At 40.2% G+C, this 26,119-nt stretch overlaps 1 protein-coding gene across 2 annotated transcripts in view; it reads right to left on the bottom strand.

The window, feature by feature from the left end:
- The window catches only part of LOC127508755 (NACHT, LRR and PYD domains-containing protein 3-like), a 168,586-nt gene that overhangs the window by 53,854 nt on the left and 88,613 nt on the right, over positions 1-26,119 (bottom strand). Inside the window, exons 1-2 of one of the 2 annotated variants that reach the window (XM_051887106.1) lie at positions 18,555-19,572; positions 16,892-17,059 (exon numbers count right to left, since the gene is read on the bottom strand). In XM_051887106.1, the coding sequence (XP_051743066.1) occupies positions 16,892-17,059; positions 18,555-18,574 (188 nt within the window). In that variant the 5' untranslated portion in view covers positions 18,575-19,572. Of the gene's footprint in view, positions 1-16,891; positions 17,060-18,554; positions 19,573-26,119 lie in introns of those variants that run through there. The other variant, XM_051887105.1, reaches the window with a different exon arrangement.

Here is a 26,119-nt window from a genome sequence, read left to right as displayed (position 1 = left end):
ATTATTATTTTTTAATAACAAAGATAAATAAAATAAAATAACAAAAATAACTAATCGTCCACCCCTAGTTTTAGGTGTTAGTTTCATGTTCTTGATGTTAAGGTTGATATAACTATACTTTGCACCTTGACAAGTCTAGTTTTTTTTTTTTTTTTTTTTTAGTCTGAATTAGATTTAATTAGATCAGAAGAATATCTATTACCTGTGCATTTCTATAGGGAATTCTTATATCGCAAGAAATATCGTTATCACAATACTCAACAACAATATCGCATATTGCGTATTTTCCCAGTATCGTGCAGCCCTAGCCATAAGGATGCCATTGAGGCTGGGAGCCGGGCTTGGCACAGGGGCTCTACGGCGCCCCCATGAATGGGGTCTTATAACTTGGTCCTTATATCAACACACTTGCATGTATTAGTATGAAACTCGGTACACATAGACCTCATCGGGCCTAACAACTTTCGTGCTCTAAGTTATACACCAGCTCAACAGGAAGTCAGCTATTACGGGTTGTTTGAAAAACGCATGCTCTTGATTTTGGTATACTTCTCCTAGGCGATTAATCCGATCACCACGAAACTCGGTCAGCATGAAGTCAAGACATTGAGGATGCTAAATTGCGAGTGATTTTTGATATCTCAAACGATTTGGCTGTGACGAGGCAAATTTATGGCGAGATAAGGGAAACAGGAAGTGTGTTATCACTTCTGTATACAGATTTTTATGAAACTTCAGCTGTGTGTTTGTTGTAGGGGCCGATCACATGGATGTGACTATTGTGAGTTAAAGTTATAGTGCCACCAACTGGCAGCAGGAATTTAGACCTAGGAAAAGATCAATATATTTGTTTTCTTTCAAATATTTCTTATGAATCTCTCTCTTGCTCTGTCCTCCCCCCTCCCCCTCACTCCCTCAGTCTCACTCTTTCAAACATTCGCATTAAGACTGGATTACATTTCTCAGAGTACTGTTGAGTTTGCGTAAATAACAGTATGTAATCTGTTCTGGAATTTTTAAGAGGTCATCTGAGAAAAGCACAGACATGGCAGATTAAGATGATATTCTGCTCTCATTAGAAATTGACCTATGACATTCTATGATAAGAAATTCATCTAAATTGAATTGCTCTCATGGATGTGGCTGTTGTGGTTTGTGATCATAGTAGCAGAAGCTGCTGCAGTAAATGTGATGTATTCAAATGACTTTGAGATCACCCTCTTATTTTTAACCAATTTGCTTCAAACTTCATCAGAATGATGTCAACACGTGCCGAATGTAGATCTGTGAAAATAATTTTGATATCTCAAACACTGTTGCCATGGCAAAGAATCAAACTTTAATATTAGTTTTGGATGATTTTGAGACTCTTAGCATGCTTCAAATTGCATGAAACTCAATACAAACGTCAGAGATGTCAACCAGTAGACATGGGCAAAACCCTAGAAACGAGTGGGGAGGAGGGCCTCTATAGCGCCAGTATTTGAGATAAGTAAACTAGTACACACATTGTTCTCATTAAGCCAGACAACTTTCTAATTTATAGTCATTAGCTCCGACCAACAGGTCGATATTTTGGTTTGTTTTTTTTTTTTTTTTTTTTTTTTTTTTTTTTTAATAATCAAGCTCTGAAATTTTAACTACTCCTCATAGGGGATTCATGCAATTGCCACCAAACTTACTGAACATGTTGAAAACACTGTTTTAGGTATAATTATATTTAGTGGGTATTATATTGGGATGCATTTAGACATTATCAAAGACTAATTTCTGTCACCGCATAGATTTTTATTTTTATTTAAAATATTGAATCATCTGAGTCAGCTTACTGCTAAAACAGTCTCCCTCCCTCCCTCCGTCCCACTGACAACATAGTATTTTATAATTAGTTTGATAAGTAGGTTAATTGAAGTATAAAAAACACAAGATTACTGATGTAAAATTTTATAACTTCACGCATTTGAATTTGAACTATGAGACTTTATCACTATTTGGACAGGACTAGTTTTCTAAACAACATTTGAGTTACAATTCTTATCACCCAAAATCTGTGATTTCATGTATTGATTCAAACGGCTAACATCTGTGTGTTTTTTTTTTTTTTTTTTTTTTTTTTTTTTTACAGAGGAGGGAGTGTGTGTTTTCTAGACACGGGCGTTACACAACTTTGTGCTGTGTATGAAACATTGCGCACGCACCAGAAGTAGTAAAACATTCACGTTATGGGTCTCAGAATTAGGCATGGCAAAATGGCTTCATAGCGCGATCTATCATGTAAGTCATATTGAAAACATTCTCTATTTATGTAATCTGTTTGAAAAGAGAGAGATGTCAGTCATTCACAAATCAGCTCATTATCCACTAATGCGACCACGCCAATGGAGATCGTGCAGCATTCAAAGGCAAATCCTGAGGCGATCAATGCAACAAAGTGAACACCCGCATCAGCTCGGAAAAATGCATCAAGCTTAGTCAGATTCATGTACATCATTTTGAGATGCAGTGAAGAATAATTCTGAAAGAATTTACCTTAGAGGAAGAGCACAACTTTCAATTTCATTTCAACCGAGGATCAGATTGATCAAGCCGATGATTGTGAATGGTAAGTTATTTTGTTCTTTATTCTAATCGCGATATAGTATCTGTGAATATTATAATACAGACATTTAGGCTCTATAACAAATAAAATACATAAAATATCAAAATATTGGCCTGTTTTGAACAGATTATGAAGTGTTTACTGTGAAATAGTCTAGTGTCATACCAATGAAGCTATTGTTCACAATGAGCATGAGACTTCTTTCTAAAACAAAAAATGGTAATGTGTCCAATCTTTTGACCAGTACTGTTATTTAAAATATAATAGACCTATACAAAATTTTCTTCACATGATGTGCAATAATACGTACATGCATGAGGTCACAAAACGTCTCGGGTTACATATGTAACCATGGTTCCCTGAGAACAGGGAACGAGACACTGCGTTTGAACTCGCTATGGGGAACGTCACACGTGAACCAAAGTCTGAAAGCCAAGAATCAAACCACTCCAATCCTATTGGCTGGCGACAGCCTATGACGACATCATAGCGCGACCCGGAAGTATATAAGGAGTTCATAGAGAATCAGTCAGTATCTTATCGTCTTGAGGGACTGTTCAGCAGGAAGCCCCGAAGCATGGCAGGGCAACGCAGAGTCTCGTTCCCTATTCTCAGGGAACCATGGTTACATACGTAACCTGAGACGTTCCCTTTCGAAAGGGAACTCAACTCTGCATTTGAACACACTATGGGGAACGATATACCCACGCCACCATGCTTAAGGAGAGTGCATGCCAAGATGGCTAGACAAACGTCAAGCAATTTCGAAAGAAACGCCAGATAGCAACTCACCCTCGGGTCACAAAAAGGCTGTCTGTGACAGCATTCCCTATGGCCAACAGCCCAAGCTGAACCTCAAAGAGGCCTTCTGTAGAAAGCCTACCAAGGCTGCTCCAAGGCTTCTGGGACCAAATATTCCGAGGAAAGAAGGTCCCTTTAAGGGAATGTGGCCATGGAACCGAAAGGAACCCCGGCCAACCACTAGAAGGGGGACATAGTCACCCCAATGCCACCAGGGAGGCCGACCTGGTCTGACGGAGGACAAACTTAGTCTCGGCCAACCCTGTCTGAATACAGAATCTCAACAACTCATTCTTCAGAGAAGACAGCAAGTAAGAGCGACTGCAAAAGGCAGTAAGCAACTCAAACCCATGCATAGAGATGGGCATCCTGGAGAGCAGAACTCAGCTGAATGCTATGAATCCTCTTATTGAGGGGAGTATACTCTGCTCAATCCTAGGATCTACTCAGCACCTGATTATTCGCACTGAGGAGGCTGTGTGCTAAGAAACCCTGATACAGGGGAGCACAAACCAGCCTGGGGTTGATCCTCAATGGGGGGCCTCATGGAAGCCTTCAACCTTCAACTAATGATCAGCTTAGGGAGCTAAGCACTATTACAAAAACAACCCTAGCAGGGGAGTACAAAGCTCAACCTAACAGATAGACCATACTGTAGGCACATAATCATGGACAACATGACAATAGTTCTACATGGAGTAGAAACTCACATATACTAATATGCTTAGTCACAACAGTGGGAAATCCAAGTGCGGCCTGTCAAGGCCACACACCTTGAACACTTGTCTTGCTGTGAGCAAGAATCAACCACATGACAGTAACAGCAGATAAGACTGTAGAGTGCCCACATAACTGTCCGCCTAACACAATCCAACAAGCAGTGCACTCAGTAAAAGAACCTTTTACTCTTTAAGGCAAGAGGAGTACAACATACGCCGTTATGATCTAAAGGAGGCCCAAAACTGGGCCTACAACCTCAGACAGACACGTGGCGTCAGCTCGTGGCAGTGTTTCAAGCTCCAGGGAGGACAAATAACTGAACTACAGGGAGGTTGATAAGTCACCTGGGGGCCCTGGCCAACCAGCAGCGTACTCAGTAAAACACCTCTAACTCTCTCAGCGAGAAGAGTACACTATTACATACACCAGCATGTTCTAAAAAGGAGGCCCCGAGGGCCTACTACTTGTAAACACGCGGTGTTAGTCTAGTGGCCACTAAAGTTCTAGGAGCAAAATAGAACCAACCTACTTATGAGGTAGCTACTTAGCTCAACTAGAGCTAAAGGATAAACATAAACCATGCTCAAGGAAGCAAATGTAGAAAACCGAACCACAGTAAGGTTTATTACAAAAACTCACCCTGAGAGGTCAACCACTCAGCAACGTACTCAGTAAAAGCACTTTTTACTCTCAAAGTGAGAGGAGTATACAACCGAACTGCAACATGCTACACAGGAGGCCCAGAAGGCCTACCACTTGCAAACACGTGGCATTGGCTAGTGGAAATCATGACCACACCAGCCAGCAGGCCATGCACTCAGTAAAAACACCTTTTACTCTTAAAGCAAGAGGAGTACACACTCCGCCACCATACTCTACGAGAGGCCTGACCTAGGGCCTACTCTTAGCAGAGATGTGCTTGGCCAATGGCAGTAATGGTAACCACACAGAACTGTGCCAACACATAATCAGAAAGAGGCCTTAGCGAGGCCTTCAACTTCAGCAACACGTGGCAGCAACTAGTGGTTATAAAGGGGACCAAGCTCAAAGGGGGACCAGCTCTAGACCCAACAAACAGTTGTGAAAAGCCTAACACACCTGAGCTAAGTCTACACATTCCAACAGGCAATGTACCATAATTTACACAATTACTGGGGTACAATGAAATGCTATCATGGTCTAAGGGAGGCCTAAAAAGACCTACTACCTCAAACACACGAGCATAAACCTGTGGCAGTGCTAAACTAAGTGAGCAAAACTCATGACCATATACTAACAACACTTGTAAACACAAGCTGCTAAACTAGGAGGCTAAATCCATTAGAGCCTACAACTCCTACAGTTATATGCAAAATAGCTGTTGTGGCATTATGATCAAACTATTGGGAGCTAACAGAAACCAAACTGAAAGTGAGGTTCTCTACACTCAACCTGAATGTACAATCCAACAGGTGATGCACTCAGTGAAACACCACAAACCCTAAGCTGGGAGTACAAATAGTCACCATACTCTTAAATAACACAAGCCTACTATTATGAGAACCTGTGGCAGCACTAGAGTAAAGCTCACATATATGTAGGGCAAAAACTAGAACTCAAAGCAAACATAATGCTTTGTAAATACCTAAAAATAATAATTTGTAAATTATCCTAAAAAGGATAAATGCTCTCACCACAAAGAATTACAGATCTGTACTGAACCCTAGAGAACGGAAGCTAAAAAAAACTAGCATCGTAACTCAAACTTGAATGTAAGTTCACGGGGCTGAGGGGAAAGACAAATTCATAGCATGAATAAAGTTCTAGATAGTGGGGCCTAGCTTACACTGCATACACATCTACGCAAAGATAAGGGCCTACCACCTGAGAAAACAGCACCAGGGAGGCTAATAAGAGCATGCTACCTTAGCTGTTAACCTCAGCCATTGCACCTACATAAACAAGGGGAAATGGGCATACAGCCTAACAACTCCCTCAGGAGGAGGCCAGAACTAGGAACTATACAACCTAACAAGGGATAGTAATACAAAGGGTGGTTTATAACAATAAACACCTAAACCTAGTCCTAGCCTGGGCCGCTAAGCTGTGGGCCTACGGGGCCACACGCATAGCAACGCCTGGGCTTCACCTCTGAATCTCCATAGATAAGAGGAAACAAAGTGAAGCTCAACAAGCAAACAATGTCAGGTGGCCGATTAAGGCCAACCTAGACATAGATACTAACTGAAGTGATGAGTGCTAACTCAAACTTACTCTAGCAAACACCAGATGAGAAGCTACTCTAAACAACAGGTGGGTAAGAGGCGGCCATTTTGTGGCCTGCACAAATATCATTCTAGCCAACCTATCAAACTTCAGTTTGCCCAAAAACCCCTCTTACTTTTTCCGATTACATACTCAGGAAAAACTATACAGGAACACAAGGTCAACATATTTAGAAACATAAATATAGACCTAGCTCACTTTCCTGCGGCTCGAAGACCGAAGACTCCTCTTTCCCTTTTCTTTAACAAGGAAGGATGGAATCTAGGGTTCTTTGAAGCCTAAAAGAGCCTCTTCCACTGTCAAGCCAGATGGCGGGCCTTTAGAAAAATATTCATCAAAGGCCCAGCCGTCAGCCTGACTGTTTAAGAAGCGCCTGAGTATGTTAAATGAATCCAAAACCCAGGAGGCGGAGGAAGAAGGGGCGAGGGCAGATGTAAAGTCGCCCTCACAACGAGAGGGAATCGATTACCGACGCTACTGGCGTATGCGATCGATCGCCTCTTTTAAAACCTGCTTCTTCCTCCCCGCTGGCGTTTATAATCGATCATCCATCTCAATCTCGCTTCCTCCCCCTCCCGTCTGTCTGGGCCCAGATACAGGTACAGGTGGATTGCAACCACCGTTTTGCCTCAGCACAAACGGGGCCAGAATCACTAGGCACAGATGCGGACACCTCTTTTCACGAGAAGAGTGCCAAACGAGAACGGAGCTTCCCGATAGGGAGACGCTCACAGTAAATAACAGAAAAACACAGACAGCGCACTCAAGCACTGTCTATGCGCACTCCTCTCCCAGACAGAAAATGCCCAGAATGTGTATATCAAGTGTCAAAACCTGGGACACGGATGAACACACTCTCCTGAAACGTTTGTAAGGCATAATATAAGATTCCCTTACCAGATTTGATACAATCGCGATCAGACAAAACAGTCCCGAAAGATGAAAAGATACTGACTGATTCTCTAGGCGCTCCTTATATACTTCTGGGTCACGCTATGATGATGTCATAGGCTGTCGCCGGCCAATAGGATTGGAGTGGTTTGATACTTGGCTTTCAGACATCGGTTCACGTGTGACGTTCCCCATAGCGTGTTCAAACGCAGAGTTGAGTTCCCTTTTGAAAGGGAAATCATGTTTTCCAAAATGCAGCATGTAGTCTCTGGTCATGCTTGGGATGACGTACCAAGTTTGGTCTGAATATGATAAGACATTGCAGATATATAGCCTTGAGTCCAACTTTAATTTTATTTGTGTGTTACTCGAAAATGGTTAAGTTTATCAGAAAGCTTTTGATACCTTTTTGCTAGCATAGACTGAAGATGATCTGATTTTCAAACAAAACGTCTTGAACGAGTTTGAAAATTCATTTTTTTTGCATTATTTAACATGGCTGACAAATTATCATGATGCAAAATGAAGTCATAGGGTGCAACTGAATCGGCATGAGCCAAGTAATCAGAGGAAAAATTTTGTTTCTAGCCATTACGGTTCAAAAGTTATTAGCACAAACGTAAGTGCAAATTTGGACAGTTGGTGGCGCTAGAGGTTAGAGACTCCAAATTTGCTATGTTGACATTTCAGACTATCAATGTGCCAAATTCATAACTTTCCCGCAAGCGGTTCTATGGGCTGCCATAGAAGAAGAATAAAGAATGACAATGGATCCAATCTGTGCAAGCAGCAATTACAAAGTCCCTTTAAGACAAGTCATTTCACTCGGCGGCCATCTTTGAAACGCCTCTCGGGCATGCAAGTGCAACTCCTTTCTCTTTGAATGGGGAAACATCAAATTCTCCAAAGCTGTTTGCCAAGCTTTGGATTAAATTTCATATTTGAAATCACCAATGAAATCTGACAACAACTGTCTCATAATTTTTTTTCCAAACGCTCGAATCATGACAAAAAAATTTATTTTTCAGGCTGGATCAAGCTAATGCGCATGCGCAGACCTAAATGCGTGTCTCTTGTGCCTCATTTCGGAGGCGCGCGTCTGACTGTTTCTATAGAAACCGGTGCTTCTAACGGCTGCTGCAGTGACGCGATGACTTTACCAGTCGATGACTGGCTCTTATTTTGAAGGCAGGACTTATTCCGCCATATTGCGCGTTACACTTTCTCCCATTCAAAACAATGCGAGTGGCGTGTCTTGTGTTATACTATAGTCTTTGGCAATTATTGGGGTTAAAGCATTTTAAGGACTTTAAGCGCTTGCACAAAAAAATTTTTATATTTTATTTAGAAAGCATGTAGCCACTTCAATTATAAATGGAAAAGACCATTTACAGCCAATACAGGCAATTTACCATTGAAAATATATGGTTTTTAAAGCTTTTTAAGAGTTCTTGAGGTTGAGCCAAAAACCTAAGATTAGTTTGCCAAAGTTGTTTTTTGAAATAATCTCCAATATTTAAAACTCTGGAGTCGGCGCTCTGTCAATTTTGCACATACAATTAAGAGTTATACACCATTTTAATCTGTGAAATATCTTCTTTTATTTGTGTACACTCAGAGTAAAAGCAAAATGTTGTGCTTTTTGCAAAATAAAGAAAACTAACATGATGCGTGATCTGTCATCTCCCTCTGAACGAAGTCCAATCTGATAGTTCTCAGAAAATGAAGTGTAACTTAGTGAATACTAATCACAAAAAAAATAGACTTATGTCTAAAGAAACATTGAAATGTCAGGTTTTATATTGTGTAAGTCAAATTGAAAACAAAAATTCTGTTTATGTAATCTGTATGAAAAGAGAGCCATGTCAGACGCCCGTGATTCAGCTCATTATCCGCTAATGCGGCCACGCCTACGGAGCGAGCGCTATTCAGACACAAATTCTGAGGCAATACATGCATACATCGTCGCAATCATGTATTTATTATCTTCAAAAGTGTCTATCTGCATGTTATAGCCATGATTATAGCGATCTCTGGAAGCCTCTGTTAGTTCCTGGAATGTCACATGGTATGCCTGTTCTTCACTGAGACATTTGTGGACTAAATGTGCACAGAGCGCCCTCCGGCTGCAAGTATGAATTGAAAACACACTATCCAGCGCTCATAGTGATGACAATAAATATTGAATAAAAATTACTCCTCTGTATAGAAAATTGACAAACATATGAGAATCCATCAATATTTCTCCAAATGTGCATGCTTTTAAGCATATTAAGAAATTACGGTCAATATGGTCAAAATGTGAAGCTTGAGTCTTAGATCTTTGTAATGATGTATAGTTTGTCAGCTGCACATTAACATTTAGGCTATATAATATAACAAATATAGTAGCCTATATGAAATTCCATAGAATTTTGACTGGTACTGTAATTTAACATAGGCCTATACAAAATTTTCTTCACATAATGTGCAATAATACATACATGCATGAGATCACAAAAATCATGTTTTTTTGTCAAGAGTGGACATTAATCATGTTATCAGCATGATCACAGAGGGTTTTTTCACATAACCTACCTGACTGAAAGGGCTCATTATGCGGGTCATTATGAAGGTCATTATGCCTTTGTCTTCTCAGGTGTGAATCACAGCATTATTCATGAAGATTCATGAATACTCCAAGGAATCAGAGTCTAAACTTTACTGTGTTTCTTGACAAAAAGTGTCTTAAAAAATCTAAATCAATATATTGTTTTATATGAACGAGTAGGCAAGATAATTTTTACATAATTTTGAAGGAAAAACTCTAGTCTACAACCTCCAATACCCAGAAGTCTTGTGAACACATATATAATATTAGTTTTGTGGCCTTATTTCAGTGACTTAAGTGTTTTTTTTTTTTCAATAACCACACATAAACGTTATTCCTTCAAAAAAAAACAAACATGTATATACATGTTCCTCTCATATTACGGTAGCCTAGTTCGTGCTTAATACAGTATAAAGACACTTTTTCCATTAATATGTTTATGAACAACTGAAAAAAGCACAAATGTCAGGGCATGTCAAAACTTCTCCAGGGCCCCAAAAATCCTCAGACACCAGAGGGTTAACAAACGATTTGATGAACAGCGATGGTCCTAGAGGCAAAGTTACTCAGACTGAGGAGTTCTACTATGTTGTACAAATGTTGTGGGCGTACGCAAAAAATCGTGATATGTGAAAAAACACAATGCTTTTTGCAAGTGAAAAACAAGATGGCACCCACGGTGGAGAATTTCTCACAGGTCTCTAGGGCCATGAGTCAAACAGGCCCAGCAAGTTTCGTTCTGATCGGCCTCCGTTAACCATGTCTGATAGCTGCTCATACTTAAGTGGCAGATGGCATATTTTTGGAGATGTGTCATTGTCCTCACAAATAGTTGTGGCCCCTCGGACGAAGACGCTGCACGGCAATTTTTAAATTGGACTAATGGTGAAGTAGTTATAGCCGTTTTCATGTTTTTTTCCTGTTATAGTGCCACCAAATGGCCAGTCGCCAAGTCCTTTTTCACGCGACCAAAGAATGAGCTCTTACATAGGTGTGCTCAGTTTGGTGAAAATATCTCATTCCGTTCACGAGTTATAGCCGTTTTAGTAAAAGTGGCTCCACCCACCTTGAATGTTTTGGTGGACCTTAGGGACCATAAATTGGAATTTCAACTTTTTTTTTGATAACTATTGACAATCAGATTCAAGAGAATCTCGCTGCACTCTTGTGGTTCCAATTGGGTCAAAAATCTAGGACTAGTTCGCTAAAGTAGGTATTTCAAAGAATCCAAAATACCAGAAAATTTCACCAGGGATGACGGATTCCAACGATATAAGACACTTGAGCCTCGGCCTAACAGTTCAGGGTCCTAACGGTTCCTAAGGGTTCAGATCACCCCCGTCAGGCCGATCGAGGGGCGAGCCTTGGTGGCATTGTAAGCGGTATGAGTACTACCCGCCCTCAAAGTTTCAAGGTTTGGTCTGCCTGATCACTTTTATGGGAGAATGCTGATTCTTGAGCATGATCCTTGATACAGCCTTGAGTCCAATTTGGGGTGCTCTACATTAATTTTAGTTGCGTGTTATTCAAGAATGGTTACGTTTATCAGAACGCTTTTAATACCTTTTTGCCAGTATAGACTGAAGATGATCTGATTTGATTTTCATGAAAATCAAACAAAGTGTCTAGGACGAGTTTTTCACAAAATTCAACATGGTGGACAAATGATCATGACGCAAAATGAAGTCATAGGGTGCAATTGAATCGGCACGAGCCAAGGAATCAGAGTCTAAACTTTAAAATGTTTACACTATTTATGATTTTTTTTTTGTACTATGTACTTCAATGTGTCAAAAATCATACAGCTCAGATAATCATGTGTTATAAAACTCCACAGACTCACTGACGTTATCTAAAACTAAAATATAGCTTTCACGTGGCATTTTTGCTTATAACTCCATGAAACATGCATAGAAAATGGCACATCATTACTTACAGTGGATGCTCCTGATTGAAATGAGTCCAAAATCAACATAATCCTTGTGTCGATCACAAGATATTCCTCGTGAAGGAACGGTTTTAACGGTGCCATTAGGGGGCACCAAGGGCTAAACAAAAAGGCTACCTTTGTTCCAAATGCTTTAACTTTTGATTTCTTTATGCCATCACCACAAAATTTGATCCAGATGCAGCTCACATATAGAGGAACATCACCAAAATTGTCCTCCTACCTTATTTCTTTTCTGAGTTATTGCAAATAAGAAAAATATGTAAAATTTCCCTTGAGCAAACTTTTATTTGTCTTTTATCAGCAGTTTCTCAGCATGACAATGTCCAAATTTAATTTATTTATATTTAATTTTAATTATTAAATTTAAAAAGTTTTCTTTCAAATGATACCAACCTTTTGACTCTCCTTGCTATAGATTTGGAGTTATGAGACATTATTTTTGTGCACGTCATTTAGAAAACAACAATAACAAAAAAAAACCCTACTTTTGATCCAAATAATGTAACTTTTGATTACTTTATGCTATCAACAAAAAACTGAATCAGATGCAGCTCACATATAGAGGAACATCACCAAAAATCCCCCTACCTTATTTCCTTCATGAGACATTGCATGGTTTTTTTTTTTGTTTGTTTTTTTACTTTTATTAGCAGTTTCTCAGCATGAGAATGTCCAAATTATTTTTTTTAAAAGTATAATTCCAAACTGCTATAAGCAGTACCATACATAGGGTACAACGGGGCTAAAGGCACACCTTAAGAAAAAAATTGCTTTTCACTACTCTCAAAGTGTATGATTACAGGAAAAAATATATATGTTTGTATTGAACATTGATGGAGAAGCAGATTTTGTGTGAAAATAAATCATAAAAGTGGTTAATTTTGTTTAAAAATCTTATAAATTTATGAGGTGGTGAGGGGGGCCTTTTACCCCACAAATGGGGTAAAAGACACACAGTATTCATACAAATACTTTAGCTAAAATAATGTTTTTAATAATGTCTAGGTTAATACTTGTTCAAAAGAATCACTTTAGCAAAGTTTGTATTATTTTCTGTTTATTTTGATAAATAAAAGAATTCATTTTTGTTCAATAAATATACTGTCATTAAAATAGGCCTATGTTAATATAAAAATATATTTTAAAAAATACAGAAACAAAATTACTTTAAAAAGTAAAGATTCTGAAAGCACTGAAGGAGATCCCATAATATTTATTATAGATTTATAGTAGTAACAATAAATTATATTTTATTATATGATTAATATATTTTTTAAATGATTGTTTCATTATAAATATGGGTATTATCTCTAAGATGGATATGCAATTTGATATATGATATTTGCAATCTGAATCTAACCATGTCATATCAAAAAATGGAAAAGTCAGCAAACTATGTGTAATGATGGGTCAACAGTGTGTGGATCCATATGCAGCTTTATTAAACACAGCAGTAGTACAGACAAGGGCAGAGCAGTACCGTAAACAGGGACAGGCAAGGATCGAGGCAGGCAGCAGAGAATCAGAGTCAGTTCACAGGCAAGGATCGAGACAGGCGGCAAACAAACACAGTTCAAGGTACAGGCAAGGTTCAGGGCAGGCGGCAAGGGTTCACGAGAGATAAACAGTCCAGGTAACAACAAGATAACAGTCCACAGAATAACGCTCAGAAATGATCACCGTAGCAAATCAAGACTTCGCGAAGATGTGGTGTGTGTGCAATCAGTCCCAGGAATGAGGGCCTATGGGAAATGAAGTCCGAATGGTGGAGAATCAGTATTCCGGTGATGGCTCCCTCCGGCGGTCCGGAGGATGAACCGTGGGAGCCATATTCATGACACTATGTATTATCATGTTAAATATGGTGCCTTTTGCCCCAACAGCAGGTGCACTTTTTACCCCAAATACCATACTTTTTTGAAAAACTGTTGCTTGAATTACCTTGAACAAAACTGAATCATTTAGAAGACCTTTGTCTGAAAATACAAAACATTAATTTAATCGATTCTCATTTGCTACTTAAATCAACAACATTTTAAAAAACATCACATATTAGATCAAACTACCTTAAAATCAACTTATCATTGCTGCCCGTCAAGGATCAGACAAATTTGAATTTTGAAAAGCGGATATTTAGAAAGTGCTGCGGCAAGTTTTTGTGCAGTCTAGTGGTTTAGAGGAAAATAATACCAAAGGCGCCCTTTGCCCCACGGCGCCTTTAGCCCCGTTCTACCCTATGGCTGAGGAGATATAGATTTTAACAAATCAAAATTAAAATTCATGACCTCTAATGCAAAAATTAGCCATTAAAGACATAATTAATAACTAATTGGTACAGCAAACAAGACTCTATGTAACTATTTTATATATGATAATTTATAAATCAGTGTATAATGGATTATGAGCATGCACATTGAAAACGCAAATGCATGGCTTATAAGTAATTATAAAAATATGAATGTATCTATAACTGTTCTTATAATGCATTATAGGTCTTAATGAGTCTTTATAAATACATTTAGAATAGTAATACTCACTTATAAATGGGCCTATAATTCATTATAAGCATGGTCTTCATAGAAAGTGTTACCAAGTTTTCTTTCAAATGATACCAACCTTTTGACTATCCTTGATGTAGTGTTACTACAGAGTCTTTACTTTTTTGTATGACACTCAGAAAAAAACAACTCTGAAAATGCCTTCAGGGCTTAAGGCAGGGGTCGGCAAGTAAGTAAAAACATTTTTCACCACTAGATGGCAGGCCAGAACATAGTCAAAGGATAATTTAAGAAATTAATTGATGAAAAAAAAAATGCATCTAGAATTGCCTGTGACAGACTGTTACAGTGTCTTTTGAAACTGGTAGTGAGCTGTTACTCTGTGTTAAATCCTGTAGTAGGACAGTCATTAACAAAAAGCCACATTTGTGTGGCAGTGTCTGGGTTTTACACTGGATAAATTAATAAAGCAGAGAAATGACACGTAACCTGGCAAGTATCTTCATTCACCAACTTGCAACACAGACCGCCTTGCTAGAACACACGTACGTGGGAGATGAGGAATGGATAAAATAACTTCCTTGAATAAGTCCATTAATGGCAGGTTTGAGTCATGCTCTTAACGAACTGTTTTATTTCTTTTTTCCATATTGTGAATAATAAATGTGTATCATTTTAATTTGCTTGTGTGCTACACAAAGGAGCCTAACTTATTGTAATAATTATTTGACATAGCCTACATTTACACTTAGAATTATTCCTTGGCATCCTCACATACTAAACTGCATTTTTGTTTGCATGCTGGAGGTACACTATTACGTTGTGTGCAGAGTGATGTTGACATTTAAGACACTGTGTACTGTGTGCAGGCCTAACGTTACCTGTTGCTAATTTGAGTGAGATGAGTTTTATGTCGGCTAATGAGTCGATCATGCAAAGTGAATATTATCATGAATTAAAATGCAAACAATGTTTTCATCTTATTTACATACTAAGTACGCAATCTGCTGTATTTGGAATTATTTAGGTTTTTTGCCATTTCCATGTGATCCTGTTCAGTATCACAGCTTCACTCATCTAAAATTAAAACACGCTCTTTGTTGTTGCTCTGTACACATACTATACCAGGGGTCACCAACCTTTTTGAAACTGAGGGCTACTTCTTGGGTACCGATTAATGCGAAGGGCTACCAGTTTGATACACACTTCTGAAATAACAAATCTGCTTAATTTACCTTTAATTATATGTCATTATTAATGATATTCATCTATGTGAAGACACTGATCATGTTAATGATTTCTCACAATAATTATCAACAATGATTTAACAAGGTAGGAAACAGATAAATATCAATATGCAACATTTTATATCTATAAATCTCTGCAAGTATTTACATTTTCAAAAGATCACTTCTACAACATTTTCACTAGCCACTAACAATTTTTAATAAATCATGCACTAAGTTGCACCATGTTTGTACAGATTATCAATTATGTAACATACAAAAATCAACTTTCAGATTTTACTGAACGTATCACCAAATCTACAGCATTTTTAACAAAATTATCATATCTTACATTTAACAAACACATTTGTCACAATTTTTCAATAACTGAATTCAACTGCCATGTTGCCACTGAGAACATCTGGTATCGGTTTCTTTGTCTGTTAGTGAGAAGCCTGGCATTGCATGCTGTCCGGTCTCGTGAAAAAACACTGCTGTTTGCACAAACCCGCCTTTAACTCGCGGGCTTTTTCTGCTCGTAGTGCGCTGCCCAGCGGGTAGTTAGCATGGTAGTTTGCGTGACACGTTCGGAAATGTCTCTCCACATTGTGCCGCTTTGCCGTCGCCACAGTCGCCCCGCAAATGAGACACGCAAGAATCTTTCACAGTGGTAAAGAAGAACTCTTCCTCCCATTCAATGTGAAAATGATATGTTTTCTTTCTTTTTTCTGCCATGTCTTCGGAGGTAAATCATCTCCTCACCTTCACTGCGGCAACGGTTGCCGTGGAGACCAGCTAGCTCTAATCTAATATGAAACATTTTTTAAAGTTTTTTTTTTTTTTTTTTTTTTTTAAATATTGTCATTTTCAAATTCACACCAATGCAAGTGTGATTTAAAAAATAATAGCAACAAAAAAAATTAGATGCAGCTCACTGGTAAGTGGCGCTATGGTGAGCTATTTTTAGAACAGGCCCACGGGCGACTCATTTGGTCCTTGCGGGCGACCTGGTGCCCGCGGGCACCATGTTGGTGACCCCTGTACTATACACTGTGAATTCTGTAAAGGTTTTTTTTCTGTAATTTTTTTTTTTTCATGGGTGCTTTGGTGTGCATAAATTTATTATATAATAGAATTACATTGATTCTTTATATCATTTGGTTATTTTGGTGTCCTTTTGGAGTCTGTATTGTGGTAGCATTTTGTTTATTATTTAGTGAGGTTACATATGGAAAATCTTAACAAGAAAAACAGTAATTGCATACAGAATAAATTCAGCATTGTGATATTTAGTAATTAGTGAAAAAAAAAACAAAAAAAACAAACATTGAAAGTATTTGAAACTCAAACCTCAGTATCTCCAGCTTACAGCTTCTCAGTACATCAGAAAGAAGCATCACTCCAGAATCTTGCAGGTCATTGTTACTCAGGTCCAGCTCTCTCAGTACTGAGTTTGAGGATTGTAGAGCTGAAACCAAACTTTGGCAGGAATGACTAGTGAGATTACACCCACATAACCTGTGTAGAGAACAAAACAAACTGTGATATCAATGTGTTTATCAGGTATGTTTTACAATCTGGACTACATGTTTGTGCTGAATACAGTGTAAAGAGACTTTAGTCATTAAAAAGTTTATGAGGAACTGAAATAAGCACAAATGTTAGGGCACGTCAAAACATCTCCGAGGCCCAAAAAATGCCTTGGGGTCAACTCCTGAGAGTTAAATTATTAACTAATCTCTGCATTTGTGCTCAACACTGCATTAAATTGTTTATGAACGCAACTGATGCAGTTTAATTTACTGACTCTGATCACAGCAGTTCTCAAGTTAAAAACACACTGAATCTGTCCTACTAAAATGAGATATTTATAGATATATAAATAGATATTTTAAATTAAAAATCACTGTGTTTCTGCTCGAGCTACAGTTGACTGGCAGACTGGTAGATTGTGGGTGATTGGATGAGGTAGTTTTGGCACCTGCACAAAATCAACACGCTTTCAAGACTCGTTCGAACTGATCGGGAAAAAAAGAGAATTGCTGCTTGTTGCCGTTTGTTTGTCTGTCATGATCATTATGATCAGCCTTCCTTAGAACAAATATTTGGACTTTGATCTTTCTTTGGTTGTGTTTGGTTGAACTGTTTACACTGATATTACTTACATGCACACGCTGACATACTGACTATCATTTATACTGACAACTAAACATGTCATGTTTATTTCTTTAGTTTAATAAATTGTTTGGTAACAAAGCGGTTTTGTGGTGTCTCCCTGTTTTTGTTGCGTTCCTTGACAAAGAATCGTAACAAATGGGGGTTCGTCCTAAAGAGTAATTAGGCGAAAACAAATAAGCGTTTGTTTGATTCAAATTTAGATATAGTTTAGCTCATTTGGTTTATTATTTGGTGCTCTGTTGGATGTAAATGTGAAAGGAATAAGTAAATCATTGTTCATTCGTGCTATTTTGGAGATGCATGTAACTTGGGTTTATGTTTGAAATGTCCCACAAGTTTGAAGGTAGTCTTCATTGAAGGCAAGTGCCTTTTTTATTAAAAAACATTTTTCATTTTCCCCATTAGGTATTAGCAATTTGAATCCATGTGCGGAGATTTATTAAGCACAACAGCACAAACAAAGTAAGATGTAGAGCAGGAATCGTGGTCAAAAACAAGCAAAGGGTCGATACCAATAGCGACAGTCCAGACAGCAAACAAATCCAAAACTACAGTAAGATCTAAGATAACGCCCCAATTCTTGGTTCGATCTCTCAACCTGTCTAATAGCCTGGGGATGATAGCCAGATGTTAAGCTCACATTAATGTCCAATTGCTTGCAAAAGGCTTGCCAAACACGAGACATGAATTGTGAACCCCTGTCAGAAACTATATCCTCAGGTATTCCATAGACACGAAAAACATGGTGAAACAATGCTTGTGCAGTTTCCATTGCTGTGGGTAAGCCCTTTAGTGGGACAAGACGACATGCTTTAGAGAAGCAATCAATAATTACCAGGATTGTGGTGTAGCCATTGAAACTGGGTAGATCTGTAAAGTCCACAGCCAGGTGAGACCAGGGGTGCTGAGGAATTGGCAGAGGTTCTAGGAGACCAGTTGGGAGTTCTCAGTGTGTCTTGGACTGAGCACACACACTGCAAGACTTGACATACATAGAGACATCATTAATTAGACTAGGCCACCAAAAAGAGTTACGCACCAGTTCTACTGTCCGTTGAATGCCAGGATGCCCGGAGCTCAGAGATGTGTGCACCCATTGTGTGATTCGCTGGGGAAGAGACCTTGGGACATAATGACGGGCAGGGGGACATTCTGGGGGAGTTGGTTCTGTTTGCTGTTCTCATTGCAGTTCCTCCATTATATCCCAACCAATGGCCACAATAACAGAAGGAGGTTGAATTGGCCCCTGGCAGCAAGAAGTTTCATTAGAGTCAAATCTTTGTGAAAGGGCATCAGCTTTGCTGTTCTTGCTTCCTAGGCGATAAGTGATTGTGGCGAGGGGGGCGTGGTTCAGCGAAGTCTGCAGCGGGAGAGAGAGTTGGGAGACGAGCGGTGAGTGAGTGGGTTAAGCGCAAATAACAAACACCTGTGTCTTGTTACAGTAATTGGTGTGGAGAGACCGCATAAAAGATCAGGAGAATCAGAAGCTGGGAGAGAGAGACCGACTGCTGCCTGGTGGAGTCCTGTGAATCCTGTACGTCTGGAGAGCTGAAGTTTATGTTATTGATATTTATGTGATTTTGAGCGCGACGTTTTGTTTGAGTGAGAAAATATTAATAAAGCCACCAGCAGCAGTCACGCCAACCCTGTCCTCTTCCTTCCTTATCCTAAGAACATTGTTACAGTGACTGTGAACTGAAACCTTGTGAAGAATAATGACCAGCAGGCTTGTCTTGGGTTGAGACGTTTTGCACACTTGATGTATTCCAAATTTTTGTGGTCAGTAATAACCTGAAAAGGATGGCGAGCTCCTTCTAAATAGTGTCTCCATTCTGCCAGCGCTGCTTTGATAGACAACAGTTCCTTGTTACCCACATCATAGTTTCTTTCTGCAGTGGTTAGCTTTCTGGAGAAAAAAGCATAGGGAAATATTTTACCAGGGTTTCCATGTCTCTGAGATAGAACTGCTCCAATGCCAAAGTCAGAAGCATCTACTTCCACAATGAATGGTAAGACAGGATCTGGATGTTTCAGAATTGGGGCAGTAGTAAAGCTGGTTTTCAGGGTCTCAAAGGCTGTCTGAGCAGACTGAGTCCAAGATAATTTCTTTGGTTTACCCTTAGGCAATGATGTTAGAGGGGCTGCAATGGAACTGTAGTTACGGATAAACCTCCTATAAAAATTAGCAAATCCCAAGAACCTTTGCAATTCCTTTACCGTGGTAGGACGTGGCCACTCTGTGACTGCCTCAACTTTTCCAGTGTCCATCTCTACTCCTCTATGACTGATCTTGTAGCCAAGGAAGGTGGTACTAGGGATGTGAAATTCACATTTCTCAGCTTTGACATATAAATTGTTAGCCAGTAATCGAGAAAGAACGTTTCTTACGTGCTGGATGCGTTGCTCATGTGTCTTTGAGTATATCAGAATGTCATCTATGTAAGCAATAACAGTGGTTCAGAATGTCACAGAAAATCTCATTAATGAAGGATTGGAACAAGGACGGAGCATTGGCCAGGCCATATGGCATAATGGAGTATTCATAGCATTCATCACCTTCTCTGATTCTGATTAAATTATAGGCACTGCGTAGATCTAATTTAGTGAAAAAGGTGGCTTCATGTAACTGTTTTAATGCAGAAGGAACTAATGGAAGTGGGTACTTGTTCTTGATGATAACGGAGTTGAGACCACGGTAATCTATGCAGGGACGTAGACCCCCATCCTTCTTTTCAACAAAGCAAAAACCAGATGCTGCTGGAGATGTGGAAGGATGGATGAAACTGAATTCTAGGGCCTCTTCAATGTATTTCTCCATGGAATGTGTTTCTGGAATGGTTAATGGATATACCTTGCTCTTGGGGGCTGCAGTGTATGGTAACAGTTCAATCGCACAGTCCCAGGGGCGATGTGAAGGTAACTGGGTGGCTTTGGTTTTGCTGAAGACTTCGTTATAGTCAGAATACTCTGGGGGAATAGAAACTGGTTCATTAGTCGCCAGGCTTTCAATGCTGGTTAAACAGGGGAGTTGTAACTGGAGCTGGAGGCAATGGCTGTAGCAATGTGGTGACCATTTAGTAAGCTCTTTAGAATTCCAGGAGATCTGTGGATCATGAATAGTTAGCCATGGATTCCCCAAGACTACAGGATGCTGGGGTGTTGATGTTACATTCAAAGAGATTGTTTCTGAGTGGAACAGGCCTATCTTGACAGTAACGGGAACAGTTTGATGAGTAATTCCTCCACCAATAGGTTGGCTATTAATGGCGGTTATGTTGATAGGTGGTATGCACGGATAACAGGTATGTTGAGTTTATGGACCAGTTCAAATTCAGTGCTGAGCCGGAATCAATTAGCGTTGGAACTCATTGAGCAGAATTAGCATAGGAGAGTGTTAGGAGAAGAGTAAAACATCTAGTCAGTATTGTCGTTAAGGAAGTACTCACTTTGGTCGTGGAGGGCTTGTTAGGGCATGAACAACACTGGTGACCTGGTTGACCACAGTAGAAAAAAAGACGGTTGACTCTGCATCGTTCACGTTCCTCCATAGACACTCTAGTATATCTGATCTGGGCTCAGCTGGTTCCTGAAAATTAGTGGCTGGGGTAGACGTTGAGGTTACAAACAAACTTGGTGGGTTATTACGTAGGAGGTTATCAATTTTTATAGCCATTGAAATCAGTTGGTGAAAGTCTGTGCCCACGTCCTTGTATGCAAGTTCAGCCTGTAACATCTGACTGAGGCCCTGCTTAAACACTGGTTTCAATGCTACCTCATTCCAGCCACTTTACGCTACTAGGGTGCGAAATTCAATGGCATAATCAGCTGCTGTGCGGTTTCCTTGGCATAACTGTAACAGCTGTAACGAAACATCTCTCCCTCCCATGGGATATTCAAAAACTTCACGTATTTGCTTGGAGAAGTAATCAAACGAGGTTCTTAAACAGTCATCCTGATGCCAGACAGCTGATGCCCACTCGAGAGCCTTTCACATTAATAATGACATCATGAAAGAGAATCTCTAAGAAAAACTTCAGGCTGGTTATCAAAATAGATCGTACATTGATGCAAAAATCCTCTGCATTTTTCAGCTGAACCATCAAACTTGTCTGGTAAAGAGAATCTTTCTGGATCAGGCCTGGTCGGTGGGAGGGATTGAATATAGCATGTGAGATGCTTGTTTGAAGCTCATAGTGAAGAGAGTTGGCCTTGGAAATCCTTGATCATTTCGTTCTGGTAAGCAAATGCGGCCTGTAGATGCGTTTGCTCCGCTGGATTCTGGTCCGGTGACGTATTCTGTAACGATGACTAACATGGTTGAGTGTTTGAATCCATGTGCGGAGATTTATTAAGCACAACAGCACAAACAAAGTAAGATGTAGAGCAGGAATCGTGGTCAAAAACAAGCAAAGGGTCGATAACAATAGCGGCAGTCCAGACAGCAAACAAATCCAAAACAGTAATCCAAAAGTCGAGGTCAGAAACAGGCTAAGATACATGCACGTGCAAACAAACAGGAGTAATGGAAACGTTTGGTAGAGACAGGGTAAACTGGCAATACTTCGTAACATGATGCACAAACAACATGGCTTATAACTGGTGTAGACAGGAAAAGAGAGGAGAGAAGAACCATCAGTGTTCAGTATTCGGGAGACGGCTCCCTCTGGCAGTTGGAGGAATGGATGGCGGATGCAGATGTTACAAGCACACCGCCATGGTAATGGATTGGGCTGTTTTGCTCAGTTCGAAACTGTCGGTATATTGGTGTTTAATGTCGCTTTACTCTTGAAAGCTGCACGAAGATTAGGCATAGAACTGTTTAGTGCCTGGATAGGCAGTGTAGAAGGGGAAAGAATGAATAGATGTTTTGTCTGTAGCTATTGTTTGTAAATGCACTTGCTTTAAATTGAGAGAGTAGCCAACAAGTTTAAGATTAAAAATGTCATCCTTTAAAGAATTTGTTAAAGCTCTATCAGAGGACGTGTTGAATTTGTTTGTGAAGCAACAGTTGTGGGAACTTGTTGAACATTTTAATATTGGTGATGTGGATAAACAAATAAAGAAAAATGAACTTTGTTCTACTGTGAGAAATTGGTTGATTGAAAATAATCTTTTATCCATTTCTGCACAGAAAAAACACGTGGTTTAGAGAAATCAGGGTTATCTTTTGAACAGAGAAAAGAAATTTTGCAAATGCAACAGAATCATGATAAAGAGTTGAAGATTGAAAAATTAAGAACAGATAACATACTTAAACAATGCGAAATTGAATATCCACAAAAACAATAAGAAGCTGAAAAATCACGTGAATTCGGGTTGCAAGCGGAGCGTTGTCCCCAGAGTGTGGTGAGAGAAATTTTAATTTGTCTGGTGGTTTTGATTTGGCCAGTAATTTAAGATTGCTCCCTAAATTTAACGAACATGACCCTGATGTGTTTTTCTCTTTGTTTGAGACCATAACTGAAGAGGGAAATTGGCCAAATGCTGTCCGAATTGTTATGCTCCAAACTGTGATTATAGGCAAAGCACAGGAGGCATATGCAGCACTTCCAATGGAGGACAGGAGAGATTATGATAAGGTAAAAGTGACGATCCTAAAAGCTTACGAGTTCCTGAGGCATACCACCAGCGTTTTAAGAACTGGAGGAAAGGTGACCACCAAACACATTCTGAGGTGTTAAGAGATCTTGTTTCGCACTTTGATCATTGGTGCATTGCTTCCGAGGTTGATCATTTTGAGAAGTTACGTGACCAAATTATTTTAGAACAATTTAATAACATTGTGCCTGACTATATTGCTACATATATAAACGAAAAGAAGCCACATGATGCGATTGAAACTGCAGTCTTAGCAGATGATTACATTTTGATGCATAAAAATGCATAAAGAGATGACTGATCAGAGCGTCACTATGGCAACTTCAGTGAAAATAGAGTTGCATCAAGGAAATTTGAACCAACTTTTTCTTCAAAATTTGAGAAAAATGGTTCTGGGAAACCTGACCGAGATTTAGTTTGCAATTACTGTTTCAACATTGGACATTGGAAAAATAAGTGTCCTATTTTGGCTGCAAAGTTGAAGTCTAGTCAAAAGAAGTCAAATACTAATGTTAGTCCTGTATTAATGACTGAGACTACAAAAGCTAATGGTTTTTAACATAGTGGCTGGTGAGTCTCACCACATCAGGCAACCACACGGAGAAGATTAGGTTCTATTTGACTGACACTGCCTTGGTTCCAGTGGTGCTGGGGCATCCATGGCTCACACTCACATTAATTGGAGTCAGAGAACGGTCTTGGCTTGGGATGAGAAATGTCATGCGTCTTGTTTGGTGTCTGCTTGTTCTCCTGTGTCATGTTCTTTGTTGCAGGATGAGCCGGTGAACCTGTCTAACGTGCCTGAAGAGTATCTCGACCTGAAGGGAGTGTTGGACTTACGTAACGCCTATCATTTGGTCCGCATAAGAGAGAGGAATGAGTGGAATACCGCGTTTAATACCCCCAGGGGGCAATTTGAATACCTCGTTATGCCCTTCTGGCTGTCTAACTCCCCCACGGTTTTCCAAGCGCTTGTTAATGACGTGCTGAGAGACATGGTCGATCAGTTCATATATGTCTACATGGATGACATATTGATATTTTTCTCTTCTCTCCAGGAACACGTTTAGCACGTCAGGCGGGTGCTCCAGAGGCTGCTCGAGAATGGGCTTTTTGTCAAAGCGGGGAAGTGCACGTTCCATGCAGTCGGTTCCGTTTTTGGGGTACATCATCTCGTCCGAGGGAACGCGCATGGATCCCGATAAGATTAGAGCTGTGGTGGATTGGCCAACCCCAGATTCCCGCAAGGCCCTGCTGAGGTTTGTGGGGTTTGCCAATTTCTACCGGCGTTTTATTCGCAATTACAGCCAACTAGCTGCTCCTCTGACCGCCTTGACTTCCACCAAAGTGACGTTCAGGTGGTCTAGTGCAGCTGAAGCTGCATTTGCCAAACTCAAAAGCCACTTTCTTTCAGCTCCCATTCTCATTGCCCCTGATCCTACACGTCAGTTTGTGGTGGAGGTCGATGCGTCAGAGGTGGGGGTAGGCGCGGTTCTCTCCCAGCGCTCTTCCTCGGACGACAAGATGCACCCTTGCGCATTTTTTTCTCATAGACTGTCGTCCACTAAACGTAATTATGATGTTGATAACAGAGAGTTGCTGGCAGTCAAGTTAGCGCTGAAAGAGTGGCGTCATTGGTTAGAGGGTTCGGGGGTACCCTTCGTCGTCTGGACCAACCATAAGAATCTTGAGTACATCAGATCCGCTAAACGACTCAACTCCAGGCAGGCTCGGTGGGCACTTTTTTTTGGGTCTTTGATTTTTCCCTTTCCTACCGTCCAGGGTCCAAGAACAACAAACCTGATGCCTTGTCTTGTATTTTTGATCATTCCGAACAACCGTCCACTCCCGAGTGCATTATAACTGAGAGACTTGTTGTCTCCACACTCATATGAGAGATCAAGTCGAACGTCCGTCCGGTTGCCCACAGAGTCGTTTATTTGTGCCGGAGGGGTTACGGTCTGACGTTATTCGGTGGGGTCATTGTTCCAATGTGGCGTGTCATCCGGGAGTGAATCGTACCAGTTTTCTTGTTAAACAGCGATTTTGGTGGCGTTCCATGGCTCGTGACATCCAAGATTTTGTTTTGGCCTGCTCAGTTTGTGCTCGGTTTAAGACTTTCAATCGCATTCCGGAGGGATTACTTCAACCGATGTCTGTCCCTTCGAGACCCTGGTCCCACATCGTGCTCGATTTCATCACTGCCCTCCAACCCTCCCAGGGCAATACAGTTGTTTTGACTGTAGTGGACCGGTTATCGAAGGCGGCCCATTTTATTCCCTTGCCCAAATTACCCTCTGCCAAGGAGACAGCGATTACTGTCATTGATCACGTCTTTCGCACTCATAGCCTCCCGATGGACGTGGTCTCTGACAGGGGACCCCAATTTGTATCCAAATTTTGGAGAGAGTTGGGTGCGAGTGTCAGTCTGTCTTCTGGTTTTCATCCTCAGAGCAACGGCCAAACTGAGCGGGCCAACCAGGACCTTGAGAGAGTACTTGGTGGACTGGGAAGGTTACGGTCTGGAGGAGAGAAGTTGGGTTCCGGCTAGGGACATTCTGGATCACTCCCTTATTGACGATTACAATCAATAGGTAAGTGCTCCTGGAAGCGCCAGGAGGCGCTCGTAGGAGGAGGGGTACTGTCACAGTTCATGGGTTCACTGACTCATTCTCGCTCTGTCTGCGTGTGAGTGTGTGCCTGTGTTTGGGTGCTGTCAGTGTCAGTTAGTCATTAGCGTCGCTATGGTGACTAACTGCGCTGATCAGTCACAGGTGCATCTCGTTATCTGTCCTATATGTA

This window comes from Ctenopharyngodon idella, chromosome 3, assembly GCF_019924925.1.
Source record: "Ctenopharyngodon idella isolate HZGC_01 chromosome 3, HZGC01, whole genome shotgun sequence".
NCBI lineage: Eukaryota > Metazoa > Chordata > Actinopteri > Cypriniformes > Xenocyprididae > Ctenopharyngodon > Ctenopharyngodon idella.
This window is presented reverse-complemented; position numbering and strand designations above follow the sequence as displayed.